The following is an 18,901-nucleotide window of genomic DNA, read 5'->3' on the forward strand; positions in this document are numbered from 1 at the left end:
ATAGCAAGTTAAAGTACATTTGAATAGATTTTATATAATGCCATCTTATTATGTGCCAAACTATAGGTAGAACGTATCAGACCTCAAAGAGTACAGCTTGTTGGAGGGAATGATTTAGAGGCACTGGAGTCTTTGGAGGGATGAGGTCTTTGCCTTGATTTGACACATAGTTTGAGATTCAATATATGATTTTATTTGAATTATATCATTTCCGTATTTCCTTTAGAACTTAGAATGTTGTTCTTTACACACCGGTGGTATTGATACAAAACAGACATAAAAAACTAACTCAGATTTTATATCTGAAAGGAGTAAATGTATAAAAAAAAATATGTTTTTTCTCAACTGTTCCACAGGTACAAGCTGCTGAATCAAGAAGAAGGTGAATATTATAATGTTCCAATTCCAGATGCTGACGAAGATGGAAATGCAGAGCTCCGGCAGAAGTTTGAGGTGAGGATGAAACCTACCTCTGTATTGCATTTATTTTTTAACCTTACAAAACAATACAAAAGCCAAAAACTGTTAAAAGTTTGTGTTATCAGGGTTATTAGAGTCATAGAATCCAGCTTCTGTTGCTTATGTCAGGAGTACGACCTTTGGGTTTCCTGAAGGTTGGACCGAGGGGATTATTTCAGCAGTAGCAGAATTGATCAGGCTGTTCTGCTCCTCTGTTACAGTGATCTTCCTGCCCTTTACCACCCACAGTGGAGTGGTTGGTTGGCCACAAGCATGGCCTCACTGTGCCATGCACAGGAGCTGTTTGCTAAGTAACAGACATAACACAGCTCTTCTGACATCTGCAGTAATACCACTGTGAAATAATTGCTGTTGGTTCAACCCAAGGAAAGGAAAGGCATGTTTTGAGGATGGAAGTGTTTTGCTGGTGGTTGTACTTGATTCAGCTGATCTTGCCAGCTGAATATGCCATTATAAATTTGAATATTCTAGTAATTAACTTTAAAATTCCAATTAATCGTGATTTCTTTTGTTTCTCGTCAGACATTTCCAACCTTAGCCTAGCAATTTCTCCAGAAATAATTCATGTACATTTTGTGCTTAAACAAACACTTAAGCCTGTTCCTCTCAACCTGAAATGGCCATTTTTTATGTTCACCATCAGGCAGAATTCTACATTGTTGTTATAAAGATGGGTTAACCCAAGAGAGTGAGGAAAAACGGCACTTGTTCAGCTTTCAAGAAAATCAAAGAAAAGGTGCTTCAATTTCTTCTGAACACATTTGGATCAGCTACCATACCTTTGTCTGCAGCATGAACTATGATTTTTGTTTTAAGTACCTTAACCTCCATTTCATTTTCCTTTCTTTACAGTTGTGATCTGACCGGTGTGATTTTATTTTACTGCACTAGGTCATTTTCTATTCAAAATCATATTTACTTCTGATCCTCCTGAGAAAGAATAACTTCAAAAGTAATTTGTTTCACCACGTATATGGCTCTATGCATTATACAGAGTCCGGAATAGGGTAGACATGTATTTTAGTGGCAGAGGTATGGAAATTACCCGTATTTTTTCTTGGGACAGAAACAGCATGAAGACAAGTCACTAAAAATTTCTGTTATAAAATGTCAGTTATTATATGCGCTATGTTTGCACGCTGTATTTATAGTCCTTTCCTTTTTCACTTGAGCCTTCAATGCACTCAGTGGTTGCAGTGTGGATAGTCAGGGTTGATCTGTGTTCTGCAGAGAAGTGGTGTAGAAACCCTGAGAGATTGTATTGTGCAAAACTGCAGGCCTGGCTCCCAGAAACAGCAGCTTCACATGGGGTCAGCTCTGTCTCAGAAATAATTAGTCTGTCTCAAAGTCTAATTAGTCCAGTTCCAGCACTGTGCATTTGAGTCTTTTTCTGTTCTGAAGGCAGCAAGGTTGAGGCCATTTTAGCGGTCTGCATTAACCAGGGAAAGGGAATGGGTTTGCAGCAAGCACGGTGTCTTTCACCATGCTGGAGCTGCATAGTAAGAAGGTTTTAACCCTAATGCTGCTGTATATATGATATGTATTTATCTGTAGCCCAGCAGAATTGTAGTTATAACTGGACCAAGACTATGTGATGTGGTATTGTGTAGTGAAAGGATTTTAGTTTGACTACTTTCTCAAAGTCTATTGCTGTGAGCAGCACCCCCAAGTAATGCTCCTAGATGGTTCAGCTCTGAACCTTTGCAGGAAGACTCTTGGCTTAAGAACCTTAAGATTTAGCCTTGGCAGTTGACACAATCCCATCACAGCCTTCTGGACCCTCTTTAACAACCCAGATTTCCTGCTGTAGGCACATGTTTGTCTGCTTCCTCCCAGACCTCCTGACATGGAGTTGTTTGTTCAGTGCAAATCTACCATGTAATAGCTGTACAAGATTAATAATAATGGGGTGGAAAAATGCTCAAAACATTCTATTCACTTTCCTTTGTAATTGAAAGGTAAAAAAAAAGGAGTTTCTGTGCAGCCCATCCTACCAGGTCTAAAGCAGCTGATAAACAGCACCTGGCTCTTGGTTCTGCTGAACAAATGAGACCAAGTTCAGGAAAGGAAAACTGAGGAAGACAATGATTTCTTTAATGGAAACATACAGTGGCTTCATAAGTATTTTTAGTTATTACTACAAGGATTTTCTTTCTATATGCTGCCTATGTATTGTCCAGATGAAGCAGTACCGTATGTTGGAGTTGAGGTTTGCTATGCAGAGCTTCAGTATTTTCTGTTTTTTAAAAAACAGACATTTTTTTGGATCTCACCTGTCACTAAAAGTTATGAATCAACTCTCGCTTCCCTTTGCACCGTGATCCAATATAGTGATCTACAGATGATACATCATTATTAATACTTAGAGACAAAAATATTCTGCTGTAGGAAGGGGAGGCAGGTTGAAATCTGTCACTGTTTTTCATTGGGCTTTAACCTTTGGGTGTGGATTTTCTCCCCAGAACGGCAGTATTGGTGCCATCTCCAGACGGAGCTGGGTTCTCAGCAGGCACATCCAGGATAATTGTGGCTGTTCCATAATTGTTCGGGCTGAGGTTGCCACAGCAACTCACGATGGTCCCAGGTGGCTGCATGAACCCAAATGAGCAGGGCTTTTCGCTGCAGTATCTACTAGTTGTTGTATACTTCTTTCCCATCACTGTATTTTGCTATCCAAAGGAAAGCACCCACTATTCCAGTGACACATTATTGTCATTCTAATACCCGGTTGCAATTAGAGCAGTAATATGTTTTTTATTCGAGGGAAAAAAAACGAGCAAATTCTAAACTTGAATTGTAGGAGGTTATTTCTGTTTTCTCCAGCCCCGTTTCCTGTAATTTGCTGCTTAATATAGCACTTCTAGATGCCTAAATATAACCTTAGAAGAATAATAGAAAAATACTGGCTTAATGTGCTGGTTAATTATTCTGTCTGTCCTCTTCTTTATGCAGCACCATCATGGAAAATGTTATTAAAAATAAAGCAGCTGCTGCGGTTCGTATCAATATTCATTTTTTAATTAAAAAAGAACCGGGTAGCTATTATCCTTACACGTGGGTATGTCTCCCAAGTGTAGGGTGTATTAAGTGATGTGAGCAGTCAGCTCTGCTGATTGGTGGGATCCAGGCAGCCTGTTGGAATGGGGAGCTCAGTGCTCCCAGAGCCCTCATTTAGATCAGCTCTGGGGAACGTACATAGGGGCCCTGTTTTTTCATATTCGTAGGATGATGGATGTTTTCCTTTGCTCTCACCATTCCCACCAGTGTAGCTGTGTGAGGGGTTGCCATAGAACAAGGCATTCCCACTCCTCAGACAACCAACCCTGTTGAGGGCATACTGGTTGGTGTGGGGAATGCTTTCACCTTGCAGAGGGCCAATGCCATAAAGCCCTGTGTGCCACAAGGGTCAACAGGGTACTGAGGGACCATGTTCATGCTGCATTTAGGCTTTAGAATCACAAAATCATTAAGGCTTGAAAAGACCTTTGAGATCCCCAAACCCAACCCCAGGTCATCCCCACTGCGCCCACCAACCATATCCATCAGTGCCACATCCCTACAGTTCTGGAACACCTCTAGGGATGGTGACTCCTCAGCTCTCTGCGCAACTTGTGACAGTGCATCACTGCTCTATCAGAGGAGAAATTCCCAGTCTGCCCTCTCTGGGATTGACCCAAGTGCTGGACAGTTCACCCAGGAGCACTGTCCCATTGCTGTTTTGCTGCCATAGGGCTGGGCAGCCCGTGTTGTCAGTGCTGGTCTCAGATTGTCATTACAGGGGCTGCTTTGTGCTGGGGTTGGTGAGGAGCACTGCCCACAGGCTACAGCTGTGCTGTTCTTCTGCAGATGAGACACAATGAAAGAGGAAACAGTTCAGACAAGGGTAGATACTGTACCTGAAAGATGGAAAAGTACCATCAGTGGTGACATTTGGGTGACATCTCTGCACTTCTAAACATAACCCTTATTATGATGCTTAAGGAAATGTCTTTTTGAACGTCTTGCCATTTTAGTGAGAGGAATAGTGCATCCATTGGGCATGGCTGTGAATACCCAGCCCCTCTCTGGTGCTGCTGGAGCTGTGTGCTGACCTCCTGCAGTTCACAGAGCAGCATTCTGTTTGCCCAACCTTCTGTCGTAATCCTCGGGGGAATGTAAGTGTGCAGGCTTGAACTGGTGACCACACAGCCCATCTTGTCTGTGCCAGGATAACAGCTGAGGTTAAACACTGTTTGACAACGTGGCTGCAGGTTTTGAGGTGCAATTAAGGCCTTTTGATTGTTGCCAGTGTTGTTTGGAGTCCAGTGCTAAAGACTCATGTATTTGTCGTTCCCTTTCTGAGCATCATCAGCTCAGCTTGTTTCACTGCAAGCTGCGGGTTTGTTAGATCTCTTGCACTCCCTTTCGGTTTCTTTTTTTCAAGCAGCTTCTGGCTGCACTGCTATTAAGGAGGAGACAGTCACTTTCTGCATTACTCTGGCATTTTTCTGATGTTCACCACAACCTTATGTCAAAAGGGCATTTTCTTCCTCTCCTTTAATCAGGAGCAGGGACTCGCTGGCACAATGTGAGTTGAAAGCTGTGGGCTGTACGTGATCCTCAGACCCAGCGAGTTTCCCAATTAGATGTAATGTTTTCATTTAGTTAAAAAACAACTAAAAGAAAACGACATGTATGGGAACCTGAAGCTTTGCTAATTGGTGAGCTAATTTCTTCTATCTCCTGGTCTCCGCACACCTCCCCATAATGGCTGGGAAGGGGATGTTTCTCCCCAGCCTTTAGGGCTGCCTGTGCTTTTGCCCCATGGCTGTCAATACTGCAGTCACTTTATGCTTTGTTTTCTGTAATAAATAAGAAGTTGTTCTCTGCCATACCCACACGTAGCTTGTACACATCTGTTGAAGCATTACGTGTAACTTAAGGCAGTTCAGCAAAGGGAGTAGAGAAATAATATTGCTGCTGCCTCTCTGAACTGCAAAAGAAAAGATTAAATTTACTTTTCAGGAAACAGACACTAAGTGCACTGAAATCGTGGCCAGCCAACGTTTCACTGGCACATCAATCCACGCTCTTTATGGCTATAAAAAGAGGAGCTGGGTTTTTTTTTGGCTGTGGCACCCATTCCTATTTTTAAATCATGCACATTTAATCATTAGGGAGTCGTTTGCAGCAGTATAGAAATGCTGTGAGATGACTCCATCTGTTCTATACTGTCACTTGGCTTGGGGAATTCCCATATGCAGTTAACTGGAGGTTTCCCATCCACTCACCATCTCTGAAAGGAGACAGTGCTACAGTTCTGAACCAGGTGACATCCATCAGTCCCAATTGCTGAGAGGTGCTGGTTTTTCCGTGAGGGGTTTCTTGGTGTATGTGTTGTGACTGAAAATGAAGCAAGTTTGCAGCAAGCCAAGCTGGTTATGGGGATCCGTATATCTCAGAAGCTCAAAACAAGGCAGAAATTTCAAAGCCTTTTTGCGCTGTCACCCACCTGCATTGTGTTTGTGCTGCCAGCAGCCCCGTCTTCACGCATCTCTGCACACATTTATCTTGGTGCCTTTCGGTGCTTTGAGGCCATTGGGAATACCCCATGCATGGAGCACATGGATAAGCCGGGCTATGCTGGAGCAGCTGGTGCTGTGGTTTCTCCATTGAAGTGTTTCTGTGCATACAGGTGTGCCCATCTGACTTCTCACTGCTCCGTCCTTACTGTGTCTGTCTGCTATGAATGCTGATGTTGCTCTGCTTCGCCAGCTCTGTACTAACACAGCAGTTTTCTCCCTTTCCTGTCTCTTCCAGGACTGCCATGTACATGTCCGCTGCTTCAAGGTAGCCCCTCAGCATTCTGCATCTTTCTCTTCACAAAACCCTCTCTATGAATGTCCCAAGCTGATTAAATTCAATTTCATTCTCACCGTGTTATGAAGATGCACTTGCTTCCCAATATAAGCTTTGTTTCCCAATTTAAGCTTTTATAAATTTAATAATAATAATAATAAATCAATAAATGTGAAGTCTGCATCTTCTATAAACTGCCACAGAGTGCTCCCAGGTTGTCTGGATGCACACCAGGGGTTCTGTGAAGCTCAGTGCTCTCACTGCTAAACCAATGGCACCGTCTCGTGGAAGATGGGAAATGGTGCATCTTTAATTTGAAATGTACTCGTGGAACTCTGTCTGACTAACTTCCATGGATCAAATAGTTCTCGTGTTCACTGGATGTTTAAAAACATGGATGTATGGGATTTGTAGCATGCATGTATTGTGATATAATATACTACTTTCATTTCAGTATGTGTGTTTGTATGCTATACCCCTAAGGGATATAACCCACATGCACAGTGGCTCTGATACCCAAATACTAACCCACATATTCACTTCCCCTCTTCCTTCCTTCACTAACCTCCATCTCACAGAACGACGTGTGCCGGCATTGACATTGTGCATCTGAACTTGGAACTTGCATGTGATCTCTAATGAACTTTCTTGCTTTATTGCTGACCCAGATCACACTTCATCTCATACACTGGTGAAATTACAATTTAAATTACAAAGTGAAGCTCCCGCTTCACAAATCTAAGATTGCTGATTGATTTTAAACAATAATCAAAGCAAAGTTTGTAGGTAGTGTTTAAATATATACTTTGTTTTTGCAATAGGGTATTTAGTTGTAATTGCAGGTAGAACCCATGGATGCGCCAGCATTGCAGAACAGATGGTGGAAGGGTACACCAAGGGTACAGTAGGGTACACCAAGGGTACAGTAGGGTACGTGGCTCTTAAGTCCCCCCCTAGATGAGCAGCGCTGCTGAGATGCTGTGTAGCACACTGGGGTCTCGTGATGTCCATTAGGATTCTCCTATTGCCAATCAGACAGGAGCCACGAGGGGTCAGTGCAGAACATGGGATGGCAGCGGAGAGCTGCTGCTTGGAGACAGGCAGTCAGTCTTCATATTGCACATAGAGGTGTCTGTAAGGTGCTAACCTGCCAGATTTACCCCATTTTAGCAATCACTCAGAATTCTTCATGGGATTGCATTAAATGTTCCGTGATGAGCAGAGCAATGCCTCATCTGGATGGGCTTCAGCAGCAGTTTCTGTGCTCCTGGTCAGGCTCTCATCAGAAAGGCATTTTTAATCATTTTTCCATACAGCACAAGCATATTTTTTTTTTCAGGCAATTCCTTTAAATAAAAGGACTGTTAATAACCAGAAGGGTGAATGTGGCACAGATTTAAGAGGAAGAAGAGCTGAGGGGAGAAGCAAACCAAAGATGTGGAGCAGTCCATATTTAACACTCAGGATTTATCACCCTCCCCATTTATATTTTCATGACCCATCCTGTTTGCCTTTCTTACCAGCAATGGGAATAGTGTGATTTTTCTTTCTCTCCTTTATTCAGTAACGATTTTAGCTATTGAAGTAAAAATGCATTTTCCTTCATTTCCTGCATCCCTCGCTGGTGGGAGCTGCTGGGCTGCTGCATCGCCCAGGCCTGGGCTGGAACTTCTCATCCCTGTGTTGTTTCCATGGCTACGAAGCTCTCTGCTAATGAATTATAAGCTTGCATTACGTTATGGAATTAAGCTTAAAACTCAGTCTAGTGAAGTATTAGAAATGAACTCTTCTCATTTCGAGTTATCAGCATCCTGACAATTAAGTCGTATAAACGAGGAAATGGATAGTCCTTCACAACATCTATAATTACATGGAATTGGAAATGCAATAATGTAAGAAACAAGCTGCCACAATGATGGAGAATGTGTCGCCGAGGAGGAGGGTTTTTTCCCTCCAGATTGTGACTTGAAATTTACTGCATGTGTTTTCTTCATTAAAGGCTTGCTAAGGGCTCTGCCTGTTAGGTGTCTGGACTGGAAAGCCCAGCAGGGCTCTGTCCTTCCATGCATCACTGGGGAACTATTTCAGCTTCCCCTTTCCCACCCTACAATGTGAGTTCTGCCTGTCCCTGCCCTTCAGGATGCAGTTACCTGCAGCCCTGTGATGCTATTGGGTTACCTGCAAAATTAGGGAGGGAAAAACTGAGGGCAAGGCTGGCTTGAATCATGGAGACATTTGAGAAGTGTTGGGGTCTGGTGGAACCTTGCTGCAATGTGAGGTAGAGATTTCATTAGAGTTTAATGGAGGGACTTAGTTCTGGCAAGAGGGCACAACCGATATTAAGAGTTGGGACCCCAGATGCAGCCTGGCTGCATTGCTGACTGTCACAGCTGTGTGATGTTTGCAGGGGGGTGAAGCATTCAGTGTTGTTGTTAAAATTCAGCCTTGTTAAATATTTTGTCATTTGCCGCTTTCTCCTCTTGAATTTACCCCCAGTCCATCTCCCCACTGCACATCCAGGGACTGCTGGGAGCAGGTTGTGTTGGCTTCTGTGTCATGGGAAATGATGTAGGGTTTTCCCTTTTGAAATGGCTGGGATGGAACCCAGCATTGCAAACTCAGCTGTGACTGAGAGTGGGGGGTGGTGATGGGCTGTTGAGGGGACCATAAACCATTTCTTTACTTCACACTCACTAGATTTTGGAGAAGAACACGTTTGCATTATAAACCTGTGAACAGTTTTTACACTTGTGATTTAAAAAAACAAAAGCAAAAAGCATCTCTTAACTGTGAAACGGAGGTGTTTTCTAAGAGCCCCACGAGGCTCTCCAAAGTAACACACTGCAACTTCAGCAGCGCTCCATTAAGAACTGCATTTGGGCCAGATACATAAAGCGTGTCTCACCTGTGGTTTCAGGGTAAAAGAACGGGCCGAGATAAGGTGCGTCCGAGCCGGAGGAAGTAAGATGATGTGCATGTCTTGTTTTCTTTTAAGATTAACCCTTCTGCTACCAGTGCAGACTAATTCATCTTTACTGTACTGTTTTCTGGGTTTGTTTGCTGCAAGCTGGCCTTGTTGTGCAATGTTGTACTTTTTACACAGACAAAACCAGTTTATTGTATGCTGAGAGGGGGTTGTGGACAAATTTAAGCAAGCAGAGGGGTTCCTGCTATTGTAAAATCCCCGACTGTATATAATCCATATGGTGGTTTGAATTGTGATGTTTGTTATGCTCTACAAATGAGAAAGTCTCAAAATAATGTGGAGCATTTAAATAATTATATTAGAATGGCTCCATATGAAATACATTTTCCTCTAAGACAGCAACCAGAAGGCTGTGATTCTGGTTAGCTCTTCTCCTTTCAGGTGTACCTCTTCCATCTGTTTTCCATACCATTCCTGTTATTTTAGCCATAGGAAAACCTGCTCCAGTTCCAAGACACTGACTTTAGGTAAACACCTGAGAATTTACATGTGTTGGGCAGAGCTGGAAGAGGAAACAGTGGATCTGTCCAAGATCCAGAAAGATCTGGACACCATTTCACAGCGTCAGCTTTAGAAAACAAGGTCTGCAGCCTCACACCTGGGTGCCATGGTCTGTGGGTGTCCTGGGTCCCAATGCCCTGCTCTCAGCTGCGTGTCCAGAGCTCCCTGCCACAAATCTCTCTCCTTATGCACACTTTCCCTATGCAAAAAGGCCATTGGTCTCTTTATTCGTCTATGGTCAGTATTGAAACTGCATTCTGTGGAGCTCTGGAAAATACTTCTATCCAATATCTGTCCTTCTTGCAGTGCTTGAATTGGCCTTGACAGAGCATAAGGCTCAAACAGGTTTTCTTCCTTTCTAATTAGTAGCAAAGCTATTCATCAAGGGGAATCCTGAACACAGAGGTAATGGTGAAATAAATGGTGTGTGGTTTGACATCTCATTTATGCAAATTAAAACACACTGTGCTCCTCACCATCACTCTTAAAGAACAGTTTTGGTTTGTAGCTTTCTATCTGAAATATATAAATTGTTTCTTACATGAAGAAACAAAACCCCCACATGTTAAGGTATGCACAAATTTGGGGTTTTGGTGAGTTATTTTAGTGTGTTTTTTGTTACTTTATTGTCTGATGGCTCAGTCTTGCACAAGTCTTAAGGCCATTAAGGCACAAAACTCCCATTATACCACTGGATACTACCAGCAACAGGAGCTGAAAATGTATTGGGAGGGGAAGGTTGGTATCTCACAATTTCCACTTGAGCTGCCAAGGTCATACACCAGGCCAAGCCTTTAAGGCCTTTAAGGCCAAGTCTTACTGTGTGACTCTGAATACACTTTGATTACTAGACTTTGGTTTTTTTATCTGTAAAACTGATAATATGCAAATACTGTCCTTTTGCAGCGTAGTGACAAAAGTAATTATCCTTAAATGTTGAGCATGTGTCAATGGCATAAAATAAATTAACCATATTAGAGATTATTTACTATGCCAGCTCACTGGCTACTTGGGGGAAAGCGTTTACATTCCAAAGTTATGCTATTATTAAACCTTCTTGGCTTTGCTTCTGCCGGTATGTGGGATAAGTTTGAAAACAAGAGGGATATTTTGTTGTAGCCTGTATTATCTTCTGGTGAGTCTTACTTTTTTCTCTTCTGTTAACTTTGAGATTTGAAATGAAACTTGAGCAATTATGTGGCGTCTCATGTGAAAATACTGAGACGGTTGCAACCTTCTGCAATCCAGACTGTAGCCAAGACAGAACCCTTGTATGTAATATTTCCCTCCCTCCCTTTTCCAGATCAACGCTTGATTGAAAATCAAAGTTGATTGTAATGCTAGTTTGAAAGTGGCCATGTTCATCTGCATTAATCCTCACATGTTGTTGTTTTTTTGATGCAGGTTATTTTTCTTAATGCATGTTAAATATTTATTAACTCTTGCTACGCAGAGTGTCTTTGAGAACTACATTTTAAAAGAGAATGTGTTGAAGAGACTTTATTTATCTAGAGTACTCTATGTAGATGATAGCATGGTATTTCTGAAAAATGTTTTTTATATTATGAAACAAAAGCACCAAAGAAGCCTGCTTTTGGCATGAATATACATGACTTCTTTTCTTTGGCTTTCATTTATGCTTTGGTTTTGCTTCAATAACCAGATAAGTTTATCAGCTTCTATCTGGTTATACATGAAAACATATTTCCACTTTAATTCCCTCGATAATGTGAAAAGTATTGTTGGAATGAGTCTTTGAACTTGTGTCCGTGCAAATTTTGTTATGCAGCCTTTCTCCCAAGAATGCCATCTCCAATGTGGTCATCTCCAACCTAGTGCTCACCCAGCGACCCGCTCTGCTCATGAAATAGGCTGCTCTTCTCACTGCCCCATTTTTGTGTATGTATGTGTGTGTATGTCCTTTAGAAAGCCAAACTTGGGCCAGCTGGTAACAAAGTCATTACTCCATCAGAAGACAAGAATTCAAGTGTGCCATCCAACAATCTGGACAGGGTGAAGCTGACAGATTTCAACTTTCTTATGGTTCTTGGAAAAGGAAGTTTTGGAAAGGTAAGAATTGTTGATAACTGTTCATTTATTTTTTTTCTTATTGAGGAACAACAAATAAATCAATCTCCTCCTAAGAGGCAAAATAGAGTTGAAAAGAAGTGCACTTTAGAAGGAGCGTTTTTAATGCAGAGTAGGGCGATTCCTTAAGGACTGGCAGGCTTCAGTCATGGTTGGGGACTGCTTTTTCAAGAACAAATTAAGAGAGAAAAGCCTCACACTATTGGTCAGGGTGTAAGAAACGATCTTTTAAATCCTCACTTTTAAGCAGTTCCAAGGAAATCAGCTCTACCTTTCTGGCTTTGCTCCCTAGGTTACTCTGCCACTTCTGGAAGTCACCAGCTTTGGTAGGGCTGAATATCTGGGAAGAATCACTGATAGTATATATGTTTGCAGTGTGTTAGTGGAAAGAAAGGACTGCTATTTTTCTGGCTAGTTTAACACCCATTTATATGGTGATGTGCCCTTTACTGAAGAAGTCCCCTGGGACTTAACATCTTATCAGCCCTGGGGCAATGTGTCTGCAATTCACATTGGGGTTTTGGCTCTGGCTTTGTCTGAAATGACTGATACAGCTCATTGCAGTGGGTGAGTAATGATGTTATTTTTGGTGTTTTGATCAAGTTGGTCTGTACCAATGAAAGGGCAAGCTGGATTGCCTCTATACAGCTCACTAGGCATATGAGTCACCTTCTCCATTGGCAGGTAGGAAGATTTTCACTCCTGTTTCTTTTTGTGCAGGTGATGCTGGCGGACAGGAAGAATACAGAGGAGCTCTATGCAATCAAAATACTGAAAAAAGATGTGGTGATACAGGATGATGATGTTGAGTGCACGATGGTTGAAAAGCGAGTGCTAGCACTGCAGGATAAACCACCATTCCTAACACAGCTTCACTCTTGTTTCCAAACAGTTGTACGTGATCTCTCTTCCTTGCAGCAGTGGTGTTTTTCATAATATGTGATCCTGAATTATGTCAGTTCAATAAACTTTATTATCATCCAATCGTATATCACAGCATCTACACACAGGAAACAGTGAAGAATGAGATACCCAGGAACTTGGAAAAGGTCAATTTTAGTCCTCTGAAAAATGGTGGACAGACATATATTGCTTAAGTCTCATTTAAGGTCACTGTGGGAAAATACTACATAAATACTCAGATATGTTGTAGTCATGTTTCACTTAAGATACCTGGATGCAGGCTTTAAAATTCTTCACTTATCAAGATAAATCACCCTGCAAAATACTTTATTGCAGTCTTTCTCTATCTCAAATAAGGTGAGAAAGGAATTTAGTATCACTGGTGGGAATGCGAGATACTTTTGTAAACCCTGTGACATCTTTTTTTGTCTATTTTTATTTATCAGAAGTGTATATATTGATGCATTTATCTAAATTTATTAGGAGGCATCAGAAATAGGCTGAAGACAAAGATTTTTAACCATCTTTAATGCTTTTTGGACATTTATTTTTAGCAGACAAAACTATGTGTGAGTAATTATGGGAACAATGTAGGCAACGAATACATAAACGTGAGTCACTAACATTGGCAAAACTAGACAGCTCCCATCAGTCATTTACTCCTGCAGGCTTTACAGAACATGCCACTTCCATTTCCTGATAGATCAGTTTTGCCAGAATGTACAACCAGTCCCAATAACCTTAAATGCTTTATTCCTGATCAGTGCTTACCTGTTATTGTGCCCAATGTGTTTATGTGCATGTTTAATACTTTATCCTAGGACCGCCTGTATTTTGTTATGGAGTATGTGAATGGTGGGGATCTCATGTACCATATTCAGCAAGTAGGAAAATTTAAGGAGCCACAAGCAGTGTGAGTGTTCATGTTTATATATTTAAATCATGTAATGATCTTCTTTTTACGCTGTAACAGAGTTAGATATCTCTTATCAGCCTATCCTTTAAGTCTGAATTAATATTATAGGGAAAGAGATATTATAGGGAAAGAAACACACTCGACATTGCAGTATGGTTTATAGAAGATATTTCAGTGTGCAGCTTATGAGAAGTTCTGTGATGCTGCATTTTATAGAAGTTTTATCTGTGAGAAGTCAGGAAATGATGAGGAGTTGTTTATGCACAAAGTCCCTTTCGGGTCATCGTACATCTGGTGTATCAGTGAGTAACTGATAATGATATGTAGCATATTTCAAGATGAGCAGACAGAACATCAGTGCCATTTTAGTCGTGTTTATAACATCTCATCATCTTTTATTAGTGTTTCATGAATCATTTACCAATGAAACTTTCAAATCAAGCGTAACCAATTCTGTTTAAGAAATCCACGGAAATAATTTCTTATTTTGATTTAAGTAATCAAGGCTTGGTTAAATGAAAGGCCTTCCAGATAGAAACCCTGAGATATAAAACAAAACGTCGGCAACTCCCTAAAGAAAAACACAGTGGTGTCAGAACATCTTTGGCTCCCAGCTCATGTACTATGCCCAACACCTGTTGAAAACGGTAGAGCTTTATGACAACTTGTGGCTGTGGAGCATATTCCAGCACACGTCTGCAAACAGCTCTGGTTTCAGAGCTAACCTTTCATTTTCTTTATGCTAGTCTAAAAAATAGTCTTGTCTTTAGATAATCCTCTTCCCTATAATTTCTGCAGATCCACAGCAACTGGCATCAAACATCCATCAATACTGTATATTCTTTTACTATGTTCAACAATTCTATTTCATATTGCAATCATTTTAATTACGTAATTAATCCATTAAGAGCCTGTATAAAGGAATGCTCTTTCTGCAAATGATTTAATGCCATATGAATTGCAGTGTAAATTGAGCTGCATCCTGAACTCAGCATTGGTATGTGATTAGAGATAATGACCTGTGTCTGATTGGTGCAGTAGGAGTGCTGTGCTCCAGCTGCACCTTCTTCTCTCTGTTATAGAAACAAATTTTCAATTAAAAAATGAAAATCTGCCCTATTTTGTCATCAAATACTTGAAGTTAAATTTATCCATTGAAGTCAATTGGGAGTAAGGTGCCTGTTACGTCCTCTGCCTATAATATATGTTTTTTATACTTTAATGTTATCACTTTTTACCACGAGGCATTTCCAAAGTATTTTGTCAGGGGGAAATGATGAGGTAATAAGAAATCCTTGGGCTTTTTCTCTTCACACAGGTTCTATGCAGCTGAGATCTCAGTTGGGTTATTCTTCCTCCATAATAGAGGGATTGTTTATAGGTGAGTACAGTCTGTTGTAAGTAATTTTTGCACTATTTTTAAACCCCAAAATGGTCAATTTCTTTGACTAATCAGTGAATTCCTAGAAATTTTCTAGAAATAACCACAGAAGTGCCATTCTGGTGTTGTTTCACTGTAAACCAACCCCTCAGCCTCAGCTTTACATGAGCTTTTCTGTGCTCTACCCAGATCAACTGAAAACTTGAACGTGTAAATGAAAATGATCCTAAATTTTAACATCAAATTACTCTGATTCTTCATAGAGATCTGAAATTGGATAATGTGATGTTAGATTCAGAAGGACACATTAAGATTGCTGACTTTGGAATGTGCAAAGAACATATGTTGGATGGAGTAACAACCAGGACCTTCTGTGGCACCCCAGACTACATCGCACCAGAGGTAAATATTCACCATTTCAAGCATCTTACTTCTCAATTATCAGTTGTCAGAACATGCATTTCACACATGCTCATAGCTGTAGCTCTGGATGCTCTGTGGATGGTACTGTTTGTATTTCTACAGGTATGTTGAATACCTCTATGACTTAACATGAGGATATCTGTAATATGTTGCTATTTTAAAATGTATTTAGCTGATGGAAAACCTAAGTTGGTATGGGATCAGTATTTCAGATGTTGTTCATACTAGCAAGACGAAGTGAGCATGATCACCCCCTTGTGATTATTGAATTTGTAGACTGCAGGTGTTACTATACTTGCTTGTGCTTTGGTGTGAAATTGCAGAGCATTTGTGGGCGTTGCTGATGAGGTCAGCAAACATTTTGTTGGGTGAAAACGTAGTTTCTTTAATGTCTTCATAGGTTCACACAGCTGTCAAAATGCATATAGTGAAAAGATTGGTCAGCATTTTTAGGAGGTCACAAATCTCATTGATCTTCAGGAAGAGACTCGTGAGGTCTTGAAGCTTTTCATTGACCTCCCTACAAAGCTGCTTTGGTCGGCTCCAGGCCATGACTTACCAATGCCCTGAGGCAGTGCTTTTGATCTCAGGAAAGTTCGGCTCATTGAAAGCCTCAACTAAGCTGTAAGATCAGGGCTTGAATGGAGCTGACATAATAAATCCATCATTTGGCTGCGGGTTTTCTGTGACTTACCAGTACCTCTGTTGCATTCAAGCCACTGAAGTACTGAAAATCAGTTTCAAAGACAAACCGAGCTGCAGTGTGTCTACAGTGCAAATGGGGTGCTTAGAAACACAGTCACGTTTTGAAGCACTGCGATCAAGAAATAGGATCTTACCGCTAAGATTTTTAGTCTGGATCAGCTTTATATTTCAATACCTTAGGTACAAAACATGAAAAACAAGTACATGTGGTAGTTTGGAAATGATTCAACTATATGAATATTAAAATCTGGTGTTTGTGCTTGCTGAGCTTTCAAGAGCTTTGATTTGTTTGGCTGCAAGTTCAGTGCAAGATCCAGGATCCAAGATACGCTGCGTTTCGCTGAGTGCTGAGCAAGAGGCAGAGCTGGCTGGAACATTGCTGGCTGTAATTGAATGTTTGTTGGAACAGAGGAGATTTGTACGCGGACAAGCAAATTAGTGTTTAAGGTGAATTTTGCCATCTCTGAAATTAGAATGAAAAATAGTTTATTTTTCCAATTGCTAATTCATGCTTTTCAGAATGAAATATTGTGTATTATAAAAGCTTGTATTTTTCACAAATTGCTGTTGCTTGCAATAGGAGAGAGGAACAGCCAGAGCAGCATTTCATTTTCTTCTGTCAAAACATAAATGAAGCCAATGTAATGCATTTAAATGTGTCCTCTATGAGACAATAGACTTGTGCCACTTGATACCAAAGAACATGTTATTGGTGCCAAAATGCTCAGTACAGGTCAATGTAGGTTATTTGATTTACTGGGAAATGTCCTGTACAGCAATAAACCTTTTACCAAAAGTTGAAGGAAATTAATCTTCCTATTATCTTACACACAGATTTTATATTTTTGTTAGTTGGATGATTTTCATTGGTTTCTGAAGACGTTATGTTGCTAAGTAGGTCTATGACAAACTTCAGAGTAAGGTTCACATTTAGTTTGCAGGAGAATTTCAGCACATACCCATAGGCTAAAACCCACGATGGATCATTATGAGTGTACATGTGCATGCTGCTGTTCCCTGTTGCATGGAGACAGATGAGCTAAATCTAAATAAACCATCTGAAATGAGTGTGTGGCAATCAAAAATAGAGAATTGACTCCTTTGGTCAACATTAGGGAATAATACCATGGCTGGGGTGCAGAGACCTGCAGGGGTGACACAGGGACATCTCAGTGGCTTTGCAGAAGCTCAGGGCAATGCTTGTATTGCATTTAGAAAAGTGGACCTGCAAGCTTTGGTGCAGAGAGAAGAGGTTAGAGTTATTGAATCCAAGGTTTGACCACATCTGTTGGGCATGCAGTGGTTATCTAGCACAGAGTATTTATTGACATGCTGAACTTAAACATATAAATATGTATGGTCAAGGCAGCATAACAGCCTTGAAATCGATTAATACTTTATATTCCCTTGGCAAATCAGGAGAGACAGAAGGAGATGGATGTCAAGAGATTAGTGGGAAGGGATTCTGGCAGCACCACCACTGCCTGCAGCACAGGGCTGAACCCACCACGAGCATCCCTGCAGCAGCTGCAGCACTGGTTTGGAATTGCAGAAGAATTGAAATTTAAAAAATCCTCTCCTGTTCTCTTCCATTTAATAACCTCAAACCTTAAGTTCTAACCACACATTTTCAAGGATCGAGGGAGGGTAATAGGAATTACATAGGTTTGGAAAGTTTTTTTGTGCTAGTTATATTTATTTCTCTTAATAACTGTGGTTTAACTTTTCCAGTAGACCATAAGAGATGTTCACAGAAGGTTCTCTCTCTTGCCTCTGGGGTATAATCATTTCATCCCATTTGGCTACCAGCTGCAAGCTGCAGTGATCTAAACATTCCTACAGATTGCTGGTATTAATCTCTGTGTCCTGCTCTTCACTGTGCCTTCCTTGGAGGCAAAACAAAAGAAGAAAGACAGGAAAAACACCGTGAACATTCCTATGCCAGTTTGGCTTGATGAGAGAAATTCTTCCTGAGCTCTCAAATCCACAGAACCTGAAAAGGCAAAACCTTCAAACACGATTGTAGGTAGGAAAAAATGGGAGGTCTGAAATGCCAAAAGGCAGTCATATAAATCAGTGATGGAAAAGAAGGGGAAGGATTCTATCAATGTTCTGTTCCTTCTAGGCCTGTAGAAAGCAGAGACTGTAGCAGGAGAAGGGTGTGGGTCTTCACTTGTAGTCCCATAATGGCCCTCACTGTTCTCTGGGTCTGCTCTGCACACTGCACTGAGACAGAAGAGCATTGTTAATAGTGATATGTCCCTCTTTGTTTATATATCCCTATTTATCCTAAAAGATCCCCAAATTCGTACATGCAGATAGGATTTTGTTGGTAGCAGACAGCACTGGCTCTGGGTGCAGCTGGAAGGAGCTGCTGATAACACAACATGTAGAACTTGCTGACTTGGTACCGGTGCATGTTGGACTGTATATTGAAAACTCATCTGCTTCCTCCCACGTGCAATCCCTTCCTCTAAATGAGCATTCTTTCCTCTTCTTTACGTTTTCCAATTAATGCTTGGACTAACTGCCAATGTTGTGTGTGTGTATAACTGTTGGTTTCCATGCATGACACACAGGTTGGCAGTGAACATGGCAGATTGCTTTCCTGTGTTTCACTTGCATCACATCCTTACCAGCATTCAACAGGTGATTCAAATGGGTATATTTAATTAGGATT

At 41.0% G+C, this 18,901-nt stretch overlaps 1 protein-coding gene across 4 annotated transcripts in view; it reads left to right on the forward strand.

Moving 5' to 3' along the window:
- Nucleotides 1–18,901, forward strand: part of PRKCA (protein kinase C alpha) — a 103,815-nt gene that overhangs the window by 71,268 nt on the left and 13,646 nt on the right. Inside the window, exons 8-14 of one of the 4 annotated variants that reach the window (XM_015879946.3) lie at nt 357–453; nt 9,236–9,259; nt 11,732–11,875; nt 12,614–12,787; nt 13,618–13,709; nt 15,031–15,093; nt 15,357–15,495. In XM_015879946.3, the coding sequence (XP_015735432.1) occupies nt 357–453; nt 9,236–9,259; nt 11,732–11,875; nt 12,614–12,787; nt 13,618–13,709; nt 15,031–15,093; nt 15,357–15,495 (733 nt within the window). Of the gene's footprint in view, nt 1–356; nt 454–6,279; nt 6,772–9,235; nt 9,280–10,976; nt 11,192–11,731; nt 11,876–12,613; nt 12,788–13,617; nt 13,710–15,030; nt 15,094–15,356; nt 15,496–18,901 lie in introns of those variants that run through there. The other 3 variants (XM_015879947.3, XM_085522988.1, XM_085522989.1) reach the window with 3 other exon arrangements.

This window comes from Coturnix japonica, chromosome 23 (genome assembly GCF_054131305.1).
Source record: "Coturnix japonica strain WE chromosome 23, WE-NBRP24, whole genome shotgun sequence".
NCBI lineage: Eukaryota > Metazoa > Chordata > Aves > Galliformes > Phasianidae > Coturnix > Coturnix japonica.